We start from the raw sequence: 25,489 nt of genomic DNA, 5'->3' as shown, positions 1-25,489 counted from the left end.
AAAGAGTAATCACTATAATTACAGGCTGAATGGAAAAAGAGGACTACACGAGACATTTTGCACTGCCTAAAAGATAAACCTCTGTTTTTAAGCTACCTGTAGTATCACATCTTTTAAAGAGAAATGGCACTGCTGGATTCACACACAGATACAAAACGAGGTAGAATCATGAAAGAGCACTAAAACTTGAGTGTTGCTTAAACCTAGATGGAGAAAGCTCTCATGAAGTACTCATTCTGACACCCTGTATCGCTATCCTAGACATAGCTACCCTACCTTCTCCCCATAAGCATTTGAAAAGGGGATTCTTAAACCACAGTCTCCTTTATTTCAAACACACTGCTATTTCAAACACAAAGTTTGATATGTGGTGATAACTTCACCTGCCCTTGGAATCCAGTCCCTTTGCATTAGGGATATCTAATGTGGACAGGCAGGAATCAGGTAAACTAGCTGAAACCATCACTAAGTTTGGAAGTGGGATATACCCAGCAAACTGATCTCTTACAACCCTGAGAACAGCACCACCTGCACCAAACAGCTCAAGAGATCACAATCAGCCTTTCAGCACTGCTATAAATAGATTTAAACGTGTTGCAGAGTAGCTCTTATACTGGAAACACATTAAAATTACATACAACCGAAAGCCTTGTTAGGTCTCACAGATCTTAACTCAGATACGGGCTTTTAACTTGAAGGAAGGAAAAAAATAAATCTACAAGTTCAGGAATTTCCCCACTGGAATGGTCCACAGCTTTTGCAGACACTGCAGTGTGACTTTAATCACCATTGTATCGTCTCAGCCTTTTTTTTTTACATATCTTCAAGAGGCATTATGAACAATTTGGGCTTCTTTGCCCAGGCACAGAATTATTAAATGCTAACATAAAGTGAATGATCAGAAAAGCTCATTGCCACAGGTTCTGCAGCAATCTGGCTGCACAGCTTCTTTACCTTATGTACCACCATCCTTCCAGGTTCTTTTGGATGACCTCCACGGTGACCCCTTTTTCGAACCCAATCTCATCCTTCCCCTGGCTGGCGTACGGCTGGATAGTGACATATTTCTCTTCTAGTGAAGGGAGAAAAGGCAACATCAGTTAGGGTCAGAATTAGTCCAGCTGGTTTTCTGTTCTGCTTGCTTTTAAACTGCTATGCCGTGATTACGTGGAGCCATTACAACAGGCGGAGCCCAGCTCAGGGGCCCACTGATTATTTATGCTGACGACATGACAGATAATCAGCCCCTTGCCACTACCCTGCTGCTGATAATCACAAAGTGTTTCCATGCCAATAATGACACAGAGTCCCCAGAGAGCTTCTCCCCCTTCTTCCCGCCCCCCTCCAAGTTCCTCAAGCGGGTAAGGGAGAGTATTTGAAGCTGGACTTAACTCCCATACCGTAACTTGACAGAATCAACCCGGCTGCCAAATCAGCCAAGCGTCACCGCGGGAGCTCCAGCCAGTTGGCTCTTCTGAACACGCACATGGCTGCATGAAGCATTGTGTTACTGAAACCCGAGCCCTGCATCTTGAGAGGGACTGATCCTCCCCAACTCCATCACCCTGCTCTCCTTGCACCTTTTGAACAGCGTAGGTCTACAGCAACAGGCTTGAAACAGTATTAGAAAAAGTGACAAAAGAACATAAGGGGTTTGCATTTACTGGGAGACCACACAGCATCGTGCATTCATGGGTTGGGAAGCATTCTGCAAACATACTTTGGCTAGACCTCACTCCCGAGAAAGACATGGGTGGCAGTGGTAGAGGAGGGCCAGAACTAAGACACGTGCTTCAGAAGTGCGGGCTAGATTTCAAGTACGGTATTTGAGCCAAAAACTTAGCATCCCTATTCACCTCCAGCAGCTATCCCATTCCCAGCTGGGCAGAGGTGAACAGACTTATTGAGAGCAAGCCAATGAGCAGAGCAGAACAGACACACAGACACTTTCACAGCATCTTCCTCCACTCACCAGGAGTCATTTACCGCAGCATTTCCATCACACTCAAGGTCAACCTTTTCCTCTGTTAGCTTAAAAAAAATTACAACTGGCACTGAAAACCTGAATTACTAGCCTTGCTCTGCAATGCCAGACAGACAAAGCGTTACCAAACCCCTCTCCTGAACCCAAGCTACAGTGCATGGAACAGCATGAGTTTCTGTAGCTGGATCAAGGGCAGAGCAGGCAGGCAATAAGGCGCACCCCAACTGGCCTTCCTAGCACTTTTTACTGGCAGTCGCAACTAGGCACGGCCAGGAACAAATACGGGGTTGTCAGCGCAAAGTAGAGGGCAGGAAATGAAGTGAATCCAGAGCTCCTGATCACTGCAAAACAAAGGAGCTATGGAAAGGTTGCAGCAGCTTGAGGCAAACACTATTCTGGAGAGAGTGAAGCAGACCCAACCATCTGTTTGGTTTTGTGGCTCACAACTGCATTTTGTTGCTGGGCAAAGCATGGAAACTTTAAGAAAAAAGCCCAACCCCTTACTGAAACAAAGTAAGACATCACACCTCAGAAAGGGGGAAAAAAAAAATGTTGGCAGAGCATCCAGTGGCAAAAAATTCAGCAAAGCTACCCCTCTGAAGTCAACTTCCCTCGACAGGTCACATTTGGATCCTTCTGACGGGGTAAAACCTGTCAAAACCTTTGCCTCAAGACAAAAATACTGTCTCCTGCTCTCCCCTAGGAAGGCTGCTTTAGCTGTTCTGTTGCTGTTAAGGATTCCAGCTAGTTTGTGATTAGCACCATCAGGCTACAACACCTTCCCCACAAAAACACTCTACTACAAGATGAGGCCTGACAAATGAAACCCAGCTTCAAAGCCACAAGACAGTTTTCCTAGTTGGGTTTCTGCTCTGCTCAGTAAAGGTGGACTCATTTTTCCTCTCTTTCAAGTGCTGCTGCTGCAGGAGTGACATGCCCAGTTTCCACAGTATGCAAAGCCCCAAGTACTAAACTGAACTGGAGAAGATTCCTGGGCAGCTAGAGCTTGTCCCCGAGAGAAGAGGGCCAAGGGAAAGTTCAGGTGCACAGAGCTGCAGCACTGTCCAGATACACATTGCTTCAGACACTTCCAGGGATGTTTCCAGGACAGTAATACAGCCACGGGTTTGCTGAGAAATGGAAGAAGCCCCTGCATCATGTCTCCCCCATGCCATAGCCACCCAGGCTATCAGAGTTCACCCTTACCACTACAGCTACAACAAAAGTTTCTCCGTTTATCTTATTTTTTCCACCACATAAACCACAGTACCTGCTGCAGCTAAAGCCAGCTATTTGGCTCCCCTTGCTGGGCAGAGTAGTCTCACCCTTCAAGGATGTGACCTCCCTCTTTCTGCAGAGGACAAGGTAGGAGACCACAAGTGAGGCGCTTGCTCCTGGATTTCAACACAGCTTTCCAAACTCCTGCTCCAACAGGACTTTTCCAGTGTGAGAAATTTAGACAGTCGTCACCCATCAACCCGTAAAGCATTTCTGATTCTGATCATTCAAGGGAGATCGAAGTCTGGGGTGAGGGTCCTTTGCAAACTAGGATGCAAACACCTTCCAAACATTAAATTCCTTCCTTCCTCCTCCACACAAACCCACGCTCTTCATTCCAAATATAGAAGAGTGACTTGCCAGGGGAAAGGACAACAGATCCATGCAAGCTACTATAATAGCCAGGAGCTTCTGCAAGCACAACTGCTGGGACTACAGATATACTTGAGGGCACACATCGCTCCTCTACCTGTTCATTACTGCCTTCCTCCCAGCCACCAACTCCTAGATTTCCCTTTCAGTTAGTTTCTCGTTAAGGCAGAAGAGCAGACACATCCTCCAGCTCCTCTCATTCTGGCTTAAACAGGCCAGGAAGGACTGACCATGCTGCTGAGGTGGCACATTGAAAATGCAGCTGCATGGAGAAGCCACATCCTCAGCTGAGAGGCTTCAGCCTCTTCCCAGAGCTTGTCACCACTGCTCAGGCTTACAGAAGGTGAGAGACTGCTCTTGAGCAGCACCCTGTCCCAGTACTGAGAATACTGCTTTGCGTGTTGCTGGTCTCGCCTTGCTGACTTGCACGCACCACACTCGATACCACCCGTCAGTGGCTCTGAATGACCCCAGACACTAGCCAGCTCTAGACACCAAAACACTGAGCTGCCAAGAAGGATGGAGCCCCGACCAAGTACTGTGATACTGGGATGCACAGGTGAGACTGGTGGGCTTTTCTGAGCTGCCACTGTTCTAGTCTGTCCATAAGCACCTCTGTTGCTTAGATCTTTAGGCCTGTGGCTTTCAACTCAAGACTAACGCTTGAGAAGAGCTTCAGTTGGTTTCTCCCTACATAGAGGGAGGGAAAAGCAGACAGAATGGAAGAGAAGAGAGAAAAAAGTTCTTCCATGAAGCAAGACAACCAAAACAGTGTTAGAAATTCACTTCAGAATGAGTCCTATAATGTTTTTTGTTTAGCAATCCTACATCAAAGCCTACAGATCAAGAACAGGAAGCCACCATTAGAATTTCCCCTTGCAAAGTGCTTTCACAGCAAAAACTACAGCCATTTCCAAGATTACACATGGTTGGCTTCTTTTAGGGATGCAGGGGATACCACAAACATACATGAGGTTTGTAACTTCACCAATATTCTGGAGATATGGGCCCCCTTGAAACCAGGTGCAATTCTGTTCTGCTTCTCAAAGATTCTCTCTAGCCAGTGGATGTTTTGTTTAAACTAAGATTTGCTGAAGGGAGCAGTGGTGCCTTCAGTGGACGTGTCACTTAGGAGGACTGACATAGCATTCAACATATCAGATATCTTTTCTTAAAGACTTTTGAATAGTAATTTGACACTTCGTGACTGATACATAGAGTTACTGGAAAGACTTAACACAGCGAAATGGTTTCATAAGATATCCAGCAGAGCATCAGCCAGAAGAAAGACAGTGCTCTCAGTTACACTGAAAAATCTGAATTATCATGCTGGTTTTGTTCAGATACTATGACAGGCAACAGTAGAAGACAAATCGGTGAACCATCCCAGATCTACCATCAAAGTTCTATGCCCAGATCTACAGAGAATACAAGTGTTTAGTTTTGAATCATTAAGTTTTGACTTAACAATTACTAGTAAAAAAATAAAATGCAAACAAAAGTATAATTTGTATTCCCCAGCTGCAGCTTTCATTACATCAACTTCACCATTGAGGTCAAGCAGGCAGGATAAACTTTACCACATGCTACACAGAACACACACCAGCTAAAAGGCTACACTTTGGAAATAATGGGATGAGAGTCCTAGTCCCCTTCAAGATCTGCTGAAAATCGCATAAAGACACTTCTGTTCTTAATGTGCGACACCCACAGACCTCTTAATAGCTCAGTTAGCCAACTTCATTTGGATTTCTTTACTTGTAACTTTCAGGTCAAAGACACCCTTCCCCCAGCTGCACTGAAAGATACCTTTACTGGAAATTCAGCCACACCAGTAAATCGGGACCAGGCATGTATGAAGAAGCAAAGCCTGTCTGGCAAAGAGCTACGATACAAGTCTGTCACATCATGCATTATCCAACTGCAACCCACTTAGCTTGGAAGGAAAGGATTAGTATGTGTCATTCTCCCCCTCCCTGGACACAGACACTATTTAAAACATGCACAGCAAGAATTTCTGCACTGTTTGGACTACCCAACTCATACCACCCACTTGTAGCTGTGCTCTGCCCAGCCCTCCCAGACACCCTGGCAGCCCAGTACTCAGTTTACTAGTTATTCCAAAGCCTCACTTCCTCACCAACCTCTCTCATCCCCAAATAAAGGGAGGCTTCTGTTTTACTCTGGTTCTACCTACAGCCTGCTGAAAATAGACAGTAGAGAGTTGGGGTCAAAACACAAAGATAGCTCCTGGTGGATCACTGGGAAAACTGTGGACAGCAGAGGACAGTTGCCACATCCTTGTGACACCCCACAACACTGAGAGGACTGCTTTTAGCAATTGAGATTTCCCACCAGCAAGCATAGTACAGGTTTCTGTAGTCGAGCTGGGAGGTGTGTGCTGCCCAGAGAAGCTGTGGATGCCCCATCCCTGGAAGTGTTCAAGGCCAGGCTGGATGAGGCTTTGAGCAACCTGGTCTAGTGGAAGGTGTCCCTGCCCATGGCAGGGGGGTTGGAACTAGATGATTTTTTAAGGTCCCTTCCAACCTAAACCATTCCATGATTTTATCATTCTATATACAGGACAAAGCTTTTGAGCCGTACAATGATCTACCTTACAGCTATATGGGTTGTACAGATGTACGTAACCATGCTATTTTCAAGAGCTGGTACAAGGAAGCCAGTGGTATTTGAGTTATGGGTTAGTCCTTCACAAGCCGCAGACATCTAATGCCCTTCCATGGCTCTTAGAAGAGAGAAGAAAACAAGAACAAGCCAACACCACAACCATTTTGCATCCATCCAGCAACATAACTGCTCTGTCAAGCTGAGGCCTTTAACACACCTCTCCCATAGGAAAAAAGACTGAGAATAACTAAGATGAAGCTCCATTCTCTCCTGAAGGACCTGTACCTGACTGTCTGACAGAGTAAGACACGGAACTTGACAGCCTGTGAGGCTCCTCCAAGCCTATCTGTCAAACCAGATTTTCAAATTTTACACGTGTGCTCGTGCACACACATACCACACATTAAAGTTATGAGGTGTCTGGAGAAGGCAACTCGGTCCCTCCTCTGGTTGTCTGGATTTATACTTACTGACAAAGACAGCAGGCCTATGGTTTTACTGCTCGAGTTGTAACGTAGAACTTCAGTAGCGCTTTCCAAATCCTCCTTATTCAATCTTCCTGATTCCCTTGGCACTGGTTATTTCAGAGTCTGCCTAGTCTATCACCAAAGTAACAGTTCCCTTCCTCAACATCTCCAAAACCCACTATTGCTGCTAGAGCCCGCATCTGGCCCTTCAACCTCTTTTGCACAGCCACTACAGCCACCTCCTGCCTCCTTTGCTCCCTTCCCAGCCTTCCAGCACACTGCTCTTGCCCAAGATTCTTGGTAGACCAGCACTCTGGTACTTCAGCCAGACTCCTACCCACTATGCACCCAATTCAGTTGTCCCATACTGAATTTTCAAGCCTGTGTTCTGTGCCTTACTTTAATATCTTCTGACTGGCACACTTTCACATGTTCTGCTCCCTTTGGATTTCCCACTCCTCCAAATCCTTTCATCTTTTCCTACTCAGCCCCATGCCTTTCTTATGATGCCTCATCAACCCCAGTAAGGCTCTCTCCTCCATGGTATCAAATAACCTGAAACTCTCAAATCCTTCCTAAAATAAGCCTTACTTACCCTGACTTCCTGCCTTGCCAAACAAGCTTAGTTTTACTCTTTCTCTAAGAGCTTTTAAAAGTACCAAATAAATATCGCTTTCCACCGTGAAAAACCTTTCCATCCTAATAAGATGCATGCCAAATTGCCACTTGCCCAGGCTCCTTTGATGCACAGATCTCCTTCCCTTTGTTTAGGCTGTAAACTACTTGGGACAGGAACCTTGCCCTTAAGCAGCTAAAATACCATGCACTTTTCCAGCCCTGCAGAATCAGTCTCATCTCTCCCAGGCAAAGCGCCAGCACTCATACATTTCTGCTTCCAAGTTCTAAGCGCCCCGTTTTGCATACCTCTCCCTCACCTATATTTTATAAGTTCGCTCTTTTCTGCCTCCGTAAATACGTGTGGAAGTTATCTGCAGCACTTCAGGAGCCAACCAAGTAAGGGAGTAATTTCCTTTGCTCAGCTGGTGTTTGTACATGCCCCCAACTTTCTGTGACCCTATCCTTGTTTGATATGCCGGTAAAGGTGGGGACAGGGGGGAAACTGGGTTAGAAATTAGCCAATTAATGATTTCTCAGCAAAATCCAACAGCCCCAACCCTACATCTTCCAAACCACAGAAGAATTTTCTTTCAAAATACTTTCCTCTCCGTCAGCAGTCTGCGTTCACCCTCCCCCACTCCTTTGCTCCATCCCCCCTTTGTCAGACCTGCTTCTGGAAAAAGTCTCGCTGTTCCAGAGAGCGATGCAGTAATTCAACATGGATTTTGTTTTACTCGTCTAAAACTTCAGCAGAGAAAATAACTGTGGACAGTTATCAAGTGTGTTCATCTGCAGACAGGAGCTCTTCAGCCTTTCCCTCTCCCCCAACTTTTTTTTTTTTTAAAATAACAGAAAACCTCACACCAACAGATAGAAAAGAACAATAATGACGTTTCTTCTAACTAGTCCTGTATTGCACATGCTCTTTCTTGAACCAGCAAGGGGCAATAAACATTTACTACTTTCCTTGGAGCAGAGAAGGGGGGGGAGGGAAGAATGAACACACTAAGTCTGAGGCTGCTCTGTGCTGGTTTGGTTTAGCACGGCAAAGCAGCCTTGTGCTGCGAGTGACAGTTCACCAGCATCAAGGACAAGCAAGAAAAAGAGTGAAACCAAAGGGAAAAGTCCTGTGGGTAATAACTGGGCTGCCAGAGGGCAGAGCAGCTCTGGTGGGATGCAGGAAAGGGCAAGTGCACAAGCACAGCAGCCAGGCTGGATTACCAGCACTCATCAAGGGCTCTTTCCACGGCTAGAAAACTGGCTGCAGCATGACCCACCTGGGCTAGGAGATGGCATTCAAGTATCAAGACCACTGGGTTCACAGCTGCCTCTCCTCTAGTCCCCATCCATCTCTCCCCATCAAGCTCTTTCTGTGTTAGGTAAGCAGTAGGAAAACCTATAGCTTCCAAGTTCTAGCTTGAACTCTTTCATTGACCAGCTTATTTCTTGTGCTAGTAGCTACTCTTAAATAATAGGCTCATTTGGAAGAAATTCAGCCCGTATGTCACTATTTTGTTGATATGAATAACTTTAAAGTACTTTCCTGCATTCTAAAAACTCTGGTTGAAAGTGTTGGCCACAAAACCAAAGCAGCAATAACTTATGCCGTATATGTGGCATATAAACTCCCACTTCTCCCAATCAAACTGTAATAGCACAAATGACTTCTCATGAAGTTAGCCTGTAAGCAATCCTAAGTCCTCTTCCAGGGGCAGTTCCAACTAAACCCATGTGTAGAGTTAGCATTTTACCCAGTACGAGAGAACATGAACTCGGCAGCTTGTGGGTCTAACAAGTGCCAGGACAGAGGAAAACTACAAACGTTCAGGCATCTCACAATCCATATTACTGGAGTTTTGCAATGTATAGACCAAAGTTTAGAAGAATGTACCACATTTAAAAACATTTAAAAAACCAAGCTCTGCAGCTACAGAAGAAATGTAAACCAATGTAATCTTAGATCTGGCTACACCACAGACCATTTTAAAGAGAAAAGTTCAGCAACAAATGTCATCTGTTTCTCTTTGTAAAAACAGACTACAGCTGTTCTCTTTGGAAATTTTTCAGCTTAAAAAAAAAAAAAATAGAGGCACTGCCACTATATTCAATAATTTGTCTTTCATGTTTCTTATTCACAGACCCAGTAACATTGTTCCCAAACATCTGAAGTTCAGGGATGTTTAGCCTCTTCAAATGGCTTATTTCTACCCTTTCCTAAGCCATGTTACCCCTGGTAATTCTCCCCCATTAGGCAGTCTAACAGGGAAGCAAACACCCTTCCCTTCTGCACCCAAGATTTTAATGTTTTTAATATCCAAGTCACTTAGAAAATTCTGGCCTTCAGAAACAATGTTTAATTCCCTCAGTTTTGGCTTTTAAGTGATTTTATTATACATCTAGTTAGTAAAAATACTTATTAGTGGTATCCATGCATAAAGGGAAGCATCCTTTACAGCTTGCTTTTAAACTCAAGTGAACTCTCAGAGCTAACCCTTCCAACATCAGGGACTATCTCAAGCAGAACATCGCTGGGTGGGAAGAATTTCAGCCAAAATGTTTAATTGAATTTATTTCCAAGAAAGAGGCCAAGTGGGGGAGGGGAAGCTGTTTTGCCTGCATTGAACAATTCTGGCAACCTCCTGTTTGAGCAGTTCTAATTCTTCTGTGCTTTGGAGCAGGGACATGAAGGTTGGCAAGGGGGGGTGTGTATGCACACTTCATGCATTCTGTTGTTTCAGTACAAACCCACCCAAATTTGGCCTTGTTGGAAGTCTTTTGGGCTGGGATGGGAGGGAAAGAAGGGAGAAAGAATCTCTCCTGACCTCACATAAACTGTGATCTGTTAGAGAACAGCAGGCTGGACACCCAGAGAGACTCATACTTTCAACAACTGCAGTTTGGAAGGCAGAGGTGTCTGTGCAGGCTACAGCTATGCCAACGAAGCCACTGTCTCCAACCTGTCCTCAAGTACTCAAATCACTGTCTTTACTTCTAATAAGACTGCTTTTGCAAGAGCTCCCTAACCTACCATTTTGGATGACATTAAAGAGCTTATTTTTAGCCAGCCTGGCTATCTGTGGCTGAAATGCATTGAGTGAGCTTACAGAAACAGCTCAGCCATGGACAGTGCCCCAAACCTAAAGATGCTGCAGTTTGTGCCAGTTCAAGTGCCAAGATTTAGTTTGAGATAAATCACGTTCTCCAACACACTCAAAAACTCAGCACTGCTTGGGCCTAATAGGGAAGAAGCTGTTAGGGAGCAAGAAAAAGGCAGGGATGGAAGAGACTAGGGGAGCCTGTGGTGGGGAGGTCTGCCAGGGAAGACACTGCAGCATTGGTGAGAGGGCAGGTCTGGAGGAGATGCACCCAGATGATGGGCAGAAAAGTGCAAGAGGGAAAGCCTGGGAATGCAGTTTCGGTCTTTGAGTCTTACCAGTCCCCTACGCTAAGGGACTGATCATGCAGGCTTAATAATTTATGGAGCTTTGTTTGTAATATTGTACAAATATGAAAGGATATATTTAAACTAGTAAACAAATTGTTTAGAAAACTGGTTCCCAGAAATTCTCCACGTTAAATTGCCAGGAAGAATCTGGCAGAGTTTAACAATGCAAAATAAGTAGCTCCCAAACTCCTAAGGTACAGAAATAAGCATGAATTCTTTTTCACAAGCCAGCACGTGTGCTTATGGGTTTGCAAGGGTTTTTTGTGCCTTCAGGGTGTCTCTGGCAGCTGAGAGGCAAGATTTTGTCTTCTGAGGGTAGTTGCAGTTGTTGCAGGGTCAATAATGCCCCTCTTGTTATTTTGGTTTCCTCAATAATACGCTGAGGCAGAGGTACAAGGTCACTGAAAAGGTGTATGTGCTTGACACAAGTCTGCACACAGAACCGACACCGAGTCCAGGAGAAGACAGATTTGCTGCTTTAGAAGTACGTTCTCTCCTTAGTAGGAAAAGGCACTTCTTCAACTGAGAAACTTCTCTTGTACTTACATTTGGTTCCATGCCCTCTGTAAGGTTGTCTGAAATTTAAAGGCGCAAATGGTGCTTCTGACTGTGTATGTGCTTGACACAAGTCTGCACACAGAACCGACACCGAGTCCAGGAGAAGACAGATTTGCTGCTTTAGAAGTACGTTCTCTCCTTAGTAGGAAAAGGCACTTCTTCAACTGAGAAACTTCTCTTGTACTTACATTTGGTTCCATGCCCTCTGTAAGGTTGTCTGAAATTTAAAGGTGCAAATGGTGCTTCTGACCATCTCCTTCCTTTTTAAAGTGCAAGGAATGCTACATCTGGACAATCTTGCAAAAAGCAGGGAAAGGGGCACCTTTACTCTGGGTAAGGTGATTCACATGCACTGGAGAAATGCTTGGTTAGGCAGATTGCTCAGACTTGAGCCAAACGCAGCTTCTGAACACCAGGTGTTCTCCACCACACTACCAGACCAGCAATGCTGAAAAGAAATGTTGGTACTGGTGGTTTTTTAACCACCTAGGACTGACACGAAAAGCTCTTAAAAGTTCTGAAGAAGTCTGCCTTTAGTATCAAACACTGATTGCAAGGAAGAGAGGCGACTGAAACTGGAACGATTTTCATCTTTCCACACCAAGCACTTTTCCAGTACGCACATCTCTGACCAGGGCTTTTTGGCATTCTTCTCATTTTAATAGCCCTAGAAGTATCACTTGTCCTCACTGAGGTACGAAAGACTGAGTATGAATATGCCCAAAGTTAAAACACAACAGATGTAAGCTCCCCCAAGCAGCACGAGGAGTCAGACTGCCGTTACCCACAGTTATTAGCCACCAGCTCGTGGGGTGCCTAACCCTGGCTCCAAGACACCCTCAAGCTGTCCTATACAGAATCCACATCTGAACTCTGGAGCTTCAGCCTCTCTCCACCAGAACGCCGAAGATGCAGATCCCTGCACACAACAGCTGAATCTGCAGCATGACTTTTGGTGCACCCACAGGGGCTGGTGCCATAGGAAGCTATTCATTCACCTCGACTCTGCTGCCTGTTGACTATCCCGCCCAGTGTCCATCGCCGGTCCAGGCGTCTCAGGTGAGCTTTGCGTCGCTTAGAAACTAGTTTGGAACATGGATGGAAACAAAAAGAAAAAAAAACAAAACGATGGGAGGGTGAGGAATAAAACTAAAACATGACACACAGGGGCTGGTGCCATAGGAAGCTATTCATTCACCTCGACTCTGCTGCCTGTTGACTATCCCGCCCAGTGTCCATCGCCGGTCCAGGCGTCTCAGGTGAGCTTTGCGTCGCTTAGAAACTAGTTTGGAACATGGATGGAAACAAAAAGAAAAAAAAACAAAACGATGGGAGGGTGAGGAATAAAACTAAAACATGACAAAGCACTGTAGGAATGGTGGAATGCAGATATTTTGGGTTAGTTTATGTAATACAGTGGAATAAGTTAGCTTCTTGAGCCTGTGCAACATGAACCATCTAGAACTGTCAAATTGGCTTTCCTTAAAAAGATCCACACACACTCCCCAAAACAAGCTGCACAACTTGAAGACAACTTGGCCAAGGAGGCTGCAGTGGCAGGGCAGATCAACTACTGCTGTTGCATCTCCTAGTTAGGCTGCATGATTTTCGGAGTATTCAGGGTATTGCATGACATCAAACCCAACAGGGTTCTAACCCTCTTTAAGCAAGTTATCACACTATAAACAAAATACAGGAGAGGAGGGGGGTGTGGTGTGTGTGGAAAAAAAGGCAGCTTCTCTTACGGGAGTTCACTTGCAACAGCAGCACTCAGGAACAGAACCCAAGTGAAAAGTGTCTGATATTTCCTTGCTTGCAACACGACTTGCAATCACTGCCACAGCTAATTGTCACGATCCAAGCTTCTAATATACTGAATACAAATATAACAAAAAACCTAACCGTGTAATTATTGAGCAGGCTCAAGAAGCTAACTAATGAGAACAGAGAATTAGTTACACACTGAAACAATAATTTATGCTTAAAATATAAAGACAAGACACCTATGGAAACGGCATTGTGAGAGCAGCTGTGCACAGAGGACACTTTTCTGGATCATATATAGAACCGTACTCAGTTCCTTCTTCTGCTTCTGAAGGTGTGAACAGCACACACGCAGACAAACACTTCTCTTTTTCCATTCAAGGGCTTCCACTCTAGTTCGGCAGCTACTGCAAGGGTGCTTGGTGCTGTCCCAAAGCAATGCAAAACGTTACACTTCAGCTGTCACGAGGGTGCAAACCCAACCATTTTGCTAGTGATGCTGGGAGGCCGTTCATAAACTCTGATATCGCATCATTAATAATCAATTATGATTATGTGCACTCATTAGGGTAATATACTAATGAGAGCAGACATCACTGTCTTCTAGAACTGCAAGTATACTGTTGTGTAGACATTCAGGCATGGCAAAATTATTTGATTGGGGAATGATTAGCTGAACAAGTAAAAAAATTACTAACTTGCCCAAAAAGTGGCTTTTGCCTTTTTACCCTTTCTATCCATCAGGGGCTTAGACCAGACTTCTGCACCCATCCCACTCTTGCTTCCCTAAGCGGAGGTGTGGTCAGTAGTGTTGAACAGACACAATGTCTGGTTTGTGGTACTCTACTTCCCCTTTGATCCCATGTGGATCAAAGAACATCCACAAACTTTCAGAGGAGCTGGGTTTGAAGTTCACAGATTGCTGTGGTTTTGGCTAACGAGAATCAGTGATCCTCTTGGAAGCCCATGGTGGCACAGAAGATGTCTTCACTCCTTACTTGTAGTGTTTTTCTTACTAATTGGTTTAAACTGGTGTCTTTCTCCAAATCAACAGGAAATTAGACTGCCAGTTACACAAACACTACACAAGAGGACAGGACACCTCAAGACACCTCACTAGACATACAGATTATAGCAGAGAAGCTAAAGCTAAATTCACAGCAAGGCTGCCCGCATTAAGATGTTTCTGTACAAGAAGGGCGGCAGTGAAAGATGTCAAACTTAAAGGCTTGCAGGAAGGAGGGGTGTGGAAGGGGCAGAACTTTGCCTGAGGTGTCACTGAGAGCAGTCACACACAGCTCCTAGCTTACACCAAGAGTTTGGAGGATTCAGCCTTCCAGGAGCACCCCGTGAACACAATGCGTCACAGATCCACCACACCGTGCCCTCCTCACAACATGACTATCCCCAGTGACAGCCCTTTTATAGCACAGTGATGCTTTGGTACGATGTTTCAGGTTTTTTCTCCTCATCAATACAGAGTTTTGCTGTTTGATGCCGGACTTGGACTTGGTTGGTCATGCCACAGTTAGTCACCAGAACAGTTATTTATCAACAAGTGTCTAAACCTTCCCAGAGACCATTTTAAGATGTTTACTTTAACAGCTCCTGCAGCTGCAAATGTTTCTTTAGATTGCTTTCTGAATGTCTTCCAAGCCTTGTGAGATGGCGTTGGTCTAAACACAGGCCCAGGTAGCAGTCAACTGTCTACCCTCAGCCTGACAAAAGATGTTGTGCAGGCTCAGACGCAGGGAGGAAACCCTTGAGTCTTTCTCAGAGAGCAGACTGTTTAAACAGAGACACATGGAAAAAGGCAGCGTTATTAGTAAGTTGCATTCAGCGCCTCCTTATCTTTACAAGGGCCTGCCACAGCAGAGCAGACCTCTGGGTCTGCCTGGCTTGTGGACTTGTTCCAGGCCTGCAGCAAACGGAGAGGGGCAAGAAGCTGATGCAGAAAGCTCCTCACATTAGTGTTTCTGCCATTTCAACGTAGGCAGAGTGCAGATTGCCCAGCTGCAGGAAGTCAGCATCTCCAGGAGTCACTATGAAACTTGTATGAACTCTAAATCTAGGGGCTAGGGCACCTAATCCACTTCAAGTGCCTTCCTCCTCAGTTATACTGGAGCCCCTTTCTCCTGCCTACTAAGAGCGTGTTGGCAAGTTTGCTGTGTATGTTCCCTTCCACACACTTCTCTTTAGAGAGTTAATCTGAGTTGTTCTTTCCTCTTGTGGAATAATTATTAGAAGAATAGCCCAAGTAAAGAAAAACTGGGGGTGGGAGGGGGGGGTGACAGACACACGACACAGGAACAAAGAACAAAAGAAGTCTCAGCTTATGCTGTTAATAAGAAACCAGAGTTACTGAAAAGCAAGCGAAAGCGGGGGCACATCAAAGCAGCTGCGGGGGTAATGCAATTAGATTTGTCACTGAGATGGAACTGAACAGAAAGGGAAAAACAGTCTCAGGTTTCAGCATATCTGGAGTTGGAGTAAGGCAGGGAGCATGACTGCTGACCACAGCTGAGGAGAGCAGTGTAGTGGATTAAAGAGGACAGAGAGGAAGAAGATAAGGAGCATTTGATAGATTTTCCATTACCCAGGAAAGACTGCTGTGTGGCAAAAGCCCCGTGCAGTGTACACCCAGAGGGCAAGATGAAAGGTGGAGGAGAGCTTGAAAGGAAAGCAGTTTAAGCAATAAGGCTGTCAAGCATGCACCATATTTAAGAGTCAGGAAAAGGGAGGAAGCTACAGACCAACAGACAAGGCATTCTTCAACTCTTTTCTGAAAGAGCAGTAAGTTTTTGTTCTTTACTAACAGAGAAACTTTGCTAACTGCTTTTGCATTGGCTAAGACATTGCATCATACCAGACTGGTTCCCGGCCTTACCACTCTACAGCCAGTCTGTCTCAAACCCTAAGTGACCCAGGATATGGGTAGCTTTGAGCAGGGAAAAATGAGCTACAGAGCCAAAGATTTCAATAAGCCACAGATGTCACCCTTGGGGCCCAACACAAACTTGTGTTTTGCTTGTGTGCTATCTTAATGGGCAGATGGTCACCCCAACACATCTAAGCCTCCTGTCTGTGCTAAGGAAAGGTCAGCTGAGTTTCCACATACATTTTACATAAGTGTCACGTCAAGAGCACCTAGAAATTTAGCAAGAGATTCATCAGAATGTAGCAAGTCATAATAAAAGTGTCCTTTGTACACAGCTGCTACATGAGAAGTCCATTAAGATGTGGTTAGTCTTTCATAATGGAACAGAGGAACATGTGAGGTTGTACTATTCCGTTTCTGGAAGCTGAATTAAGCATCTTTAGCCAAAAGCCAGCACAGCTAAATACATATACATGACAAATGGCATCTCAGTTTTAACAGAACGAGACCACGCCAAATCAAGTTACTTTTCCACACAATCACAGACCACAGCAAACAGCAGTGAAACTAGTTTCAAGGATTAGTTAACAAAAACTGTAATGAGAAGCAAGTTGTAACGAGAAGGAACCACTAAAGATAAGTTTCACTCCTTTTAATGGCCTGTGGCTCTAACAAGCATCTTCTTCCAACTAAAAGCTCTCACTTGCATGGCTTGTTTGCAGACTTTACACAAGTTGTCTCCTTCCGCGGACATGAGAGTCATCTATCAGAACATACTGCTTGGACTTGCACGTAAGTTGTCTGTATGCTTTTTAAGGGTATTAAAATAAGCATCATTTCAGGTTTTCAACTTTTTGTCACACTGACAGCCCAACCTGGTCACAAAGGATTACAGGCATGGTACTTCAGTTTCTTCAACAATTTACTAGTACAATATTGGGAGAAGAGGTTACTGCACGGGATTAACAGCTACAAGTGGCAGCAAGAGTTTTCAGTGTTTTTCTAGAGGAGAAGACAAGAGCAAGTGAATATCAGTTTCCCCCTCCACAATAAAAAAAGCTTTCCATACCTTCCCCAAGTTTGGATGTGTTGATGTCAGAGTCATCTCTGGTTCCATTTTGGGATTCCAGGTACGTAGCAGGGACCCAGCCCTGCTCCTCTGCTGTGCTCACAAACCACCAACCTACAAAAAGAAGTAAAAGAGGTGGCTCAGTCAACATTTAAGAGTAACAAGAACAGCAAGATGCTACTGAGAAGGCAGCACAGAGTCAGCAGCTTTGTTGAAGGTTTGAGCTATTCTGAAGCCTCCTAGAAAAAGAGGGGTTTAGTCCTACTATACCATTTCTATCAGATTTCTCACAGTGGTAAACAAGTGCACAAGCAAGCCTCATGTGAAAAAGGTTGCCATGGAGCAAACATCAGCTTATTCTAAACCTGAAGTCTATCCATGACATCTGATTTGAGTTCTCCAACTCAGTTCCTCAAAGTAAGTCTTGCAACACATACATCTACACTATAACGACACTGCATGCGTACATACGTGTTTGTGAACGTATGGGAAATAGCACAAACATTGCCTAAATCCTATTATGAAGTATCATGGAAGTCAAAAGATGGGAATTGGAAAGACTGTAGTAGAAGGGTACAGATTTCAGAATGGGATACAAAGTAAGTGCTTCTAGAGCACCTGGCACCACAGCCAGTATTAACAAACATGACCTGAATTCAGTGCCCTGGGAAGCTGGAAAGCACTGCACAGAACAGAAATGGGAGAGAAAAGCAAACTGAAACATGACTGCAGGCCAAAAGCACCAGTGATTTGCCTCCCTACCTGAACATACTGGTTTCTACCAACTATACGGCTAACCTTTAGGTCACATTCACAAATGCATGAATACAATCATAGGTGAGCCATCTTTAGGTTACATGCATCCCAACCATAACTACCCTTGCCTCTTTTCTTGCTTGGCTACATTGATTTATCGAATCCTCCACTGTTTTAGATGTAGACAGAACTCACCCAAGAGCTCGCTGCTCAGATATGAGCATAACTACATTCTGCTCCATCCAGGTAAGGTCAGGGTTAAAGATACAGGACAATAAAAAGCCAAGCAGGTAAACCATTTCTGTTTCCCACAATCTCCCAGTCTCCCCCAAAAATGCAAATTGCTTTGTCAGAACAATACAAACTATTGTTCAACATCAGCCTTTCAGATTCCCAAAAGGGAGTTGAGAAAATGGCTATTTCTGTACATGCACCTCAAAACAATTCACAGGCTTTAATAACTGTCATAAACCCAACAAATTCCATAGGAGACTCCCAAGCCTGTCTGCAATGACCAGAGGCAGGGACAAGCCAGCTTGGTCTGTAAAAAGAGGGGTCACAAAAATGAGTTAATGTATTGTGGGGCAAAGCCTTGAGTTGTGTGATGGCCATGCAGCCCTCCCATAGCTGGGAGGCTGAAGCCCTGGGCCCCGCAAGGGGCTCTGCCACCATGCACCACACAACTTCTTAAGGAAAAAAAAAAAAAACCACAAACCCAGAAACCAGCTGAAACAATGCTCAAGTGTTATGCTAAAAGTCACCCAAGTTTGTTCCAAATCCTGTCATGGAAGATTTTACCAGAGGACAGTAGTTACAAACCCTTGTCTTCCCCCCTGGGGCCTGTGGCTGGGAGACATTGTGCCCCAAGCAAACCACCCCTCACTTGCCACAGCTGCTAGGTAGCTCTATTTATTTACTCTCAACACTCAGACATGGCTTTCCATTTTCTGGCCCAGCAGAGGTTTGGAAACTTTGCTTCACAAGGCTCATGGTTGGAAAGTTTAAATTTAGTTATTCCCCCTCAGCAGGAGGTGGATTCTCCTGCCACGAAGCCCACAGCAGTGAACACGCAGCATCTGCCAGACCGTTTCAAAAACCACATCTTCATGGTTGTTCCTATTTTACTAGTAACGTACCAACATGGGTAGCAAACACAGTTTAACATACACTTATAATTAGGCACAAAATGTCAGAAGCTGGTTTACAGCTGATATCAATTAGACTGGAATAGTTTATGTAAACTCTTCCTCAGAAAGAAGTTTAACACAATTGCACAAAAAGTACTTGCCTACACTTGGGCCAAATTCAAACCATGGTAAAACCGTCTTTGGAGGGCTGGATCGCACTGCCTTGACGCCGACCCAGTGCAAGCCCATTTCGCAATGCAGCTCCTCTGGTTTGGCTCACTGAGTTGCACCATGGCTTTGGAGCCATGTTTAAGGTCCTGTGTTTGAGGCCATAGGGTAGCTGAGCCTCCAGCTACCTAAATAGGGCTCCCTGCTAAAAGGCAACCCCTCACCACCACGCCTGGACACGCATACACATGCCTCCTCATCTGACTGCTTCCCTGCTGCCATTCCCAGCTCCTGAAAAGCCTCAGCAGGGAAACCTCACTACTCCACTCATCTTATGAGCAGGCTCCCATGTACCAGTTGGAGGTCAAGTCACATTTGAGGTGGGTTACAGTCAAGTAACAACCAAATCCATTGCAACATGCAGTCAGAGCATGTAGCAGTCAAACTGAGGTTTTAAGCTGCTTTGATTCTTCAAGCCATCACTAAGATTAAAGCTCTTAATTGCCACAGAGGTCATGAAAGCTACCATTTCTTCCTAAAGATTTCCTTTATAAACTATGTGCATAGGTAAAGTATAAAACGAGAAAGCTCTGCAACTACTGAGAAATCAGCAGCATCTCTCCAGGTTCAGTGAAAACCAGCCCCCACTCTGAAATTCTCTTCTCCCATTTCAAGCTTGCTTCTCAGGAAAAAAGAAAGGCTTTAATGCAGCTCATAGGAATAGCGTGTCCACGGGGGGGGGGGGGGGGCAAACCAACAAACAAACAACACAAAAAAAAACACACACCACCAACCAACCAACCAGCTCCAACAACCGAGAAGCCTGAGAAACTTCAAGCAGCACCCCCCGACAGCAGAGAAGTCAAAAAAGGATGCTCACAAGCAAGATGTGCAAGGTCTTGGAGTGGCCGGGGAGACACTGCAGATTTGGCTCACTCCTTACGAGGTGAAGATCTGAATTACGATGGCACCTCTAAGCCATACCCCTACAGAAAGAACATTGCTGGACAGTGCAAGAATTGACACGCTCCTAGAAGAAAATGACTGAAGTGCAGACAAGTTCCACAATACAAGGCCACGCACGACAGCCGCAGCTGATCGTGAAGTATTCGCAATGCACCGTTCCCTCACTGGAAGCGTTAGGGCAGCTGCCAATTTGGCCCCATCACACTGTGTTCCCCCCTCCAGGTTCATGGGGCTTCACAGTTTGCAAATAAATCAGCCAGACTGGCCTTTGTTTGCCAAAAGTCAGGGCTATAATGGTACAAACTATCTCTTGTCGCCTCCCTTGCCATCTTTCCTAACCCAGAGAAGCACAGAAACGTTGCTAGAAAACTTGCTTTTGAAAGAGAACAAAACATTGCATTTATTTTGAGTTCTCTCTCTACACTGGAGTTGAGCTTGGCTTCACAATTCATTATTAAAACCATTCTGCAGCAACATCTGCAGGGAATTATGTAAAGTTATCTCTGTGCACTGCCAAGGCAGTCTGAGGTTCACTCCTGCACTCACACCATCTGTAAAAATTAGGTAGTGCTTTACAGCTTGAGTTAACTCTTACAGATGCCCTTATCTCTCAGGCATAAAAAAAAAAGCAACTTTGAAGTTGATGTGGCATAGACGTCTAGACTGAGACTCAGACCCCATCCCCGATGAGGGTTCTAAGGGAGTCTGGGCCTCACAGAAAGCACGCAGGGAGTTGCAGCCACTGCACCCAGACCAAACTCAGCTCGAGCTTTGCTGCATTACCCAAAATCCTGCCTTATACTAATCCAAGAATATGAATTTTTAACGTAGGAGTGCAGTTTTCCCTCCACGTACATTGACCCTTTGGTTGGCATCTGTTGGCATCCCTAGCCACAACAGCCAAGCTGTGTCTGCACTCGGAGTCCGTCCAGGCTCCGTAACTCAGGCATTTTCAGCATGGAGCTACAACAGTTACCGAGAGAGAGGTTCCACTTGCCATGCATACATACGCACAGCAAGATGATGATTGCAAAATAGATTGGTCACACTGGGAAAGTGAATAAATGACAAAAATACTTTGATTCTAACACTCATGTTCTTGCCTTTAATTGTATTCCCAGTCCTCTCCTCACAAGGCTTTAGCAAAAAGCAAAAGAATGAAGCGTTAGCCACAACCCAAATCACGGGAAACTACTAGAACACAGTTAAAGGACTATCTTTTATGCAAGTTTTGCTTGCGTTTACAAGAATCCTTACCCATCCATGCTTCAATATTGCCCCTTTCTCCACACCAACAGAAAAATTAGCTATTCTTGTTGAAGTCTGCCTAATCATAAGTTACTACAGATCACTTGAAAAATGGAAAAATAAGAAATTGCAGGATCGTGCTGAACATTGGTTTCTAATTCTCCCTTCAGCCATGAATTTCTCAGTAGACTATGATTGTCAAATTTATGAGCTCAACTAAAGTAAACAAGAAGGATAACAACACTGTAAAAGGGAATGGGAATGTCTCCTGCAAGAGTGGAGCACACATTTTTCTAAACAAATACTTAAACAACACTCCACCTCTCAAGAGTCTTAGAAAAAAACCTACTCAAGCAGCAGTCTGGTACATTTGACATACACTCGTTGGGCTTCAGAGAGCTGCTGCCTTTTAACTCCTGCCTTGGAACTGTCTCTTGAGTTTTGGGGTTTTATTTGATCCAACAGCTTAAACTGCCCCAGAAAGAGTACTAGATGCAATCAGTTCACTTCCAGACCTGGTACACAGACCTTTTCATGCCAGCTGCTGATTACTTTCCTTCAGAGATGTGATCTGTTTCATTAAAAACCAGCCAAGGTAGGAGGAGTATTGCTGCACTGATGAAGGTGCTTGCTTTTCCCACCCCTCCAGAGCACTTCCCACACAGTACATGTATACTTGATACACACAGGGAAGTTGGTCGTAATTGCCTCGGACAGAGCTCCAAAACACACACGCAGAAGCAGAAATACAAAGGCACCAGAAGCAGCATTTTGCACAAGGGATTTTCTGCAGTAAGCATATTCTGACACCTACTTCCTAAAAAACTCACTACAGTGTCTGAATGCTGTTAGACACTATCACTGTACACACTGGCTCTGCTCTCTGTAAAAGGCTCCTTCAGTCCCACCCACTTGGCACAAGCGCTGGGTTGAAAGCACTGAGTTTGTCTGAAGGCCAGCACCCGATTTCTGAGCATTTTGTCCTTAAAATTCACAGGAGCAGCATCTTTCTTTGGAATACGGAGATACATGCAAGAGGTCTTCCTAGCATGGAGCTGACTGCAGTTTGGGGTACAGAAGCCTGCGTGTGAGTCGCTGCACAGCAGACTAAGGCTGTCATGTATTATTAAAGTTGGTGAAATATTAAAGGCAGCTTTCATCTTTAAATACATAATGTTTCCTTTCCCAGCCTGTGTGCACTGCAGACTTCACTGCAGCCACCACTCAACCACGAAGCAGCGTTTTAAAGACACAAGTGGGGCTCAAAGAAAGACGTGCTGGTGGCAGACATTCTACCTGAACACAATTAGGATCCACCGCACAGTTTCACAGGCATTCCCATACCATGCCCAGAGCAGAATGGGCCACACATCAGGATTCCAGCTCAACCACATGTCATGATTCTTCCAGCCAGGTCACATCCCAGAACTACACGCTAGGAGCATGGTTCATGTGGGCAACCCCGCTTCCCATGGGAGCCTCATTTTGCCAAATGTTACAACCCCAAATGTCTGACTGCTCACACAATCAAGAATTAAGGTTATCTTGCTTGCAATTATTGTGGTTACACTCTAGGTACCGAGTACTGCTTGAGGAATAAAACTCGCCACCCCAAGGTACTGCTTAACTCCAGGAGGTTTTTAAAATTGCTGACGAAATACCCCAAGAAGCACACAGCACTGAGATGGGGCAGAGTTGTTAGCTGTCTCATGTGAGACTAGAGGAAAAAAGATCATACCTGTCACTCCTTTCCTGGTAGCCAGCATGGGAAACGGAAGCTTCTATATGGGTTATGAAACAGGTTTTCTGTCACAGCATTAAAAGCTGAATGAAAAATTACAATCACGAACTCTGCCTTTTTTTTTTTTTTTAAGCTTCTCTTCTCAAAGAAAATATTTAAAATTTAAAATGTAATAAGCAAACATTTTTCTCCTGGTACCAAATATGCCACAACATCTGAAAGGACTCAGCAGCAGCACAGGTAATTGTGTTCCTTGCACTGCTGTAGGTGTTGCTGAGTTCAAGGAAAATAGAAGTGAATCCCAGAGTTTGGCTGCTGTAACATATGAAGAAAAAAAATAAAGTTCTTCCCTGCAATGACTGCCTAGTAAAGTGACAAGTTGTTTCAAGATTATATGGGTTTGGATTTGCTATCCTTATCGTTCCAGTCTGTCTTCTTCCTCCACCTCTACTACTACTCTTACGGCATCGGTAGATGGAGATTTCTCAGCAGTGCTGTGAGCATACCCCTTTGCTGCTGTACTCCAGTTCCTACGGTTGCAGAGCTGGCTGGCATGAAGGACCCACTACATGTCCTAAATACACTAGTTGTTGCTGCCATATAGGTTTTTCCTGGACCAAAAGCAGCTGACTAGGTGTGTACGTAAGTGCTCGATACAGAGTCCCAAAGTGCGTCTCAGATTCTGGCTTAAACATCTAGCTTGCTTGGATTGTTTTCACACCACATTATATGCATAAACACACACGTATGTATGTGGAAATTCACACCCTGAACTCTGCATTCAAATACGTATTACCCTAGTCTTCTACTGGGACTGGAACCATGTTTCCCTGTACTTCTGGAAAAGGCAGAATTATTCAGAACATGGGAAAAGTTCATGGGAAAAGAGAAAACTGGATAATATACAACTCAGCTCTAATACTTTATGGGTTACATCACCAGTAGAGACGATGGATATTCAGAGTATTAGACAACTAGGAAATACCACATTACTGTATTTGTTCAAATCTTATGAACTAGTAGGTGACAAGCGTTCCAGAGGTGCACATTTAGCCAAATACTTATATACTTATCTCTTATTACAGTTATGACTTCTTGAGTATATGGGGAAGTGTGGGGGGGGTGCGTGGGGGAGTTAAGTAATGCATACAATTTATCTTTGGGCTCTGATAATACAAACGGACAGTTACAAACTCCAAGTGCTGTATTTGCAGCTATTTGCTATGGTCCAATCGTTACCCAGGGGCTTCCCATCCCTGTTTAAAAACCAAAAAAACCCCACAACCTCAGTTTTGTGTATTGACACAGCTGGAACGAAGGAATCTGCCAAACACGTTTTCAAGAATTGGCCCGTACATCCACAAACCCATTGTATAATCCAGTACAAATTACACTAGTTGTGTCCTTAAAGCAAGGGAGTAAATGCACTACCTATTACATTAACAGCTATGGAAAACTCTTGGACATTGCCAGTAAATCCCAGACCAAGCCTGCTCACATTCCAGGTCACCAGCTTCCCCTGGTCAAGTGGAATACCCCGGGCTCCAAGCACTGCTTGTGAAGCCTGCCCCTGGCCAACTCCAAAACACGCATGGCCAACATGCCCGAGGTGCTGGCCAGCATCCCCAGACCACTGAAACAGGGGATCCTCAAAGCGATGAAGTCAGCCCATTCTACAGACTGGTCAGCACCCAAGAAGTTGCAAAGAAAGGTTTGCCAAGACTCAAACATTCTAAAACCTTCCAAAATAAGTTTAAAATAATCTTTCCCTTCCTGCTTCCCTTGATTTCAAGAACACCTAATGGTGAAACTGCGCAATGTGAGCTGCATTCCACATAGCCCAACACGTTTGCAGCTCAGTCCTTGTTCAGTATAGGAACAAAAGAAACTAAGAGGGAGTGCTTTACTCGGAGGAAATGTCTCATCAATCACTACAAGGAACAAAGCTACCCTTAGGTGGGCATACTGCATTGTGCAAGCAGCCTGGCCGCAGCTGCTAGCCCGGGAGTGAGTACTGCACAGTCACTGGAGTTAAACAGGACCCACCCGTAGCCCAGCAGCTCTTGAGAGGTCACAGACTCATGCTGGTACACAGGCCAAGGCGGTCCTGCCATCCAACCCAGAGTACCTGCTCTTATTACAGAAAATACCTGTTAGAGATAACAGGTTTTCCTTTTTTTTTCCCCCCCCATCTAATCTGCTTGGAAACAGGATTTCCTGTCTGACCAAGTTCTGGTCATACTACATAGGAATTTTCACATTTTCGTGCAATCTTTTTTCTCCTGGTGATAGATTTACACGCAACCTTCAAAGATGAAGTATTTGTGATTTTTAGTAACCACTAAGGTTAGATTGCTGGAGGGCACACATACTGAATAGCCAGCATAAGAAGTTGTGCATTAAGTCTCTATGGGCAAGAAGT

General features: G+C 44.7%; 1 protein-coding gene across 1 annotated transcript in view; it reads right to left on the bottom strand.

Moving 5' to 3' along the window:
- SH3PXD2A (SH3 and PX domains 2A) overlaps window positions 1-19,193 on the bottom strand; it is a 29,788-nt gene extending 10,595 nt beyond the window's left edge. The window contains 4 exon segments of the mRNA XM_010152193.1: window positions 955-1,072; window positions 12,549-12,632; window positions 17,062-17,175; window positions 19,106-19,193. Of these exon segments, the coding sequence (XP_010150495.1) occupies window positions 955-1,072; window positions 12,549-12,632; window positions 17,062-17,175; window positions 19,106-19,193 (404 nt within the window).
- Window positions 19,194-25,489: the final 6,296 nt, after the last annotated feature.

The sequence above is a fragment of the Eurypyga helias genome, unplaced genomic scaffold (assembly GCF_000690775.1).
Source record: "Eurypyga helias isolate BGI_N326 unplaced genomic scaffold, ASM69077v1 scaffold7865, whole genome shotgun sequence".
In the NCBI taxonomy this organism is placed as follows: Eukaryota; Metazoa; Chordata; class Aves; order Eurypygiformes; family Eurypygidae; genus Eurypyga; species Eurypyga helias.
The sequence above is the reverse complement of the archived record's forward strand: the minus strand, read 5'-3'. Positions and strand labels throughout refer to the sequence as shown.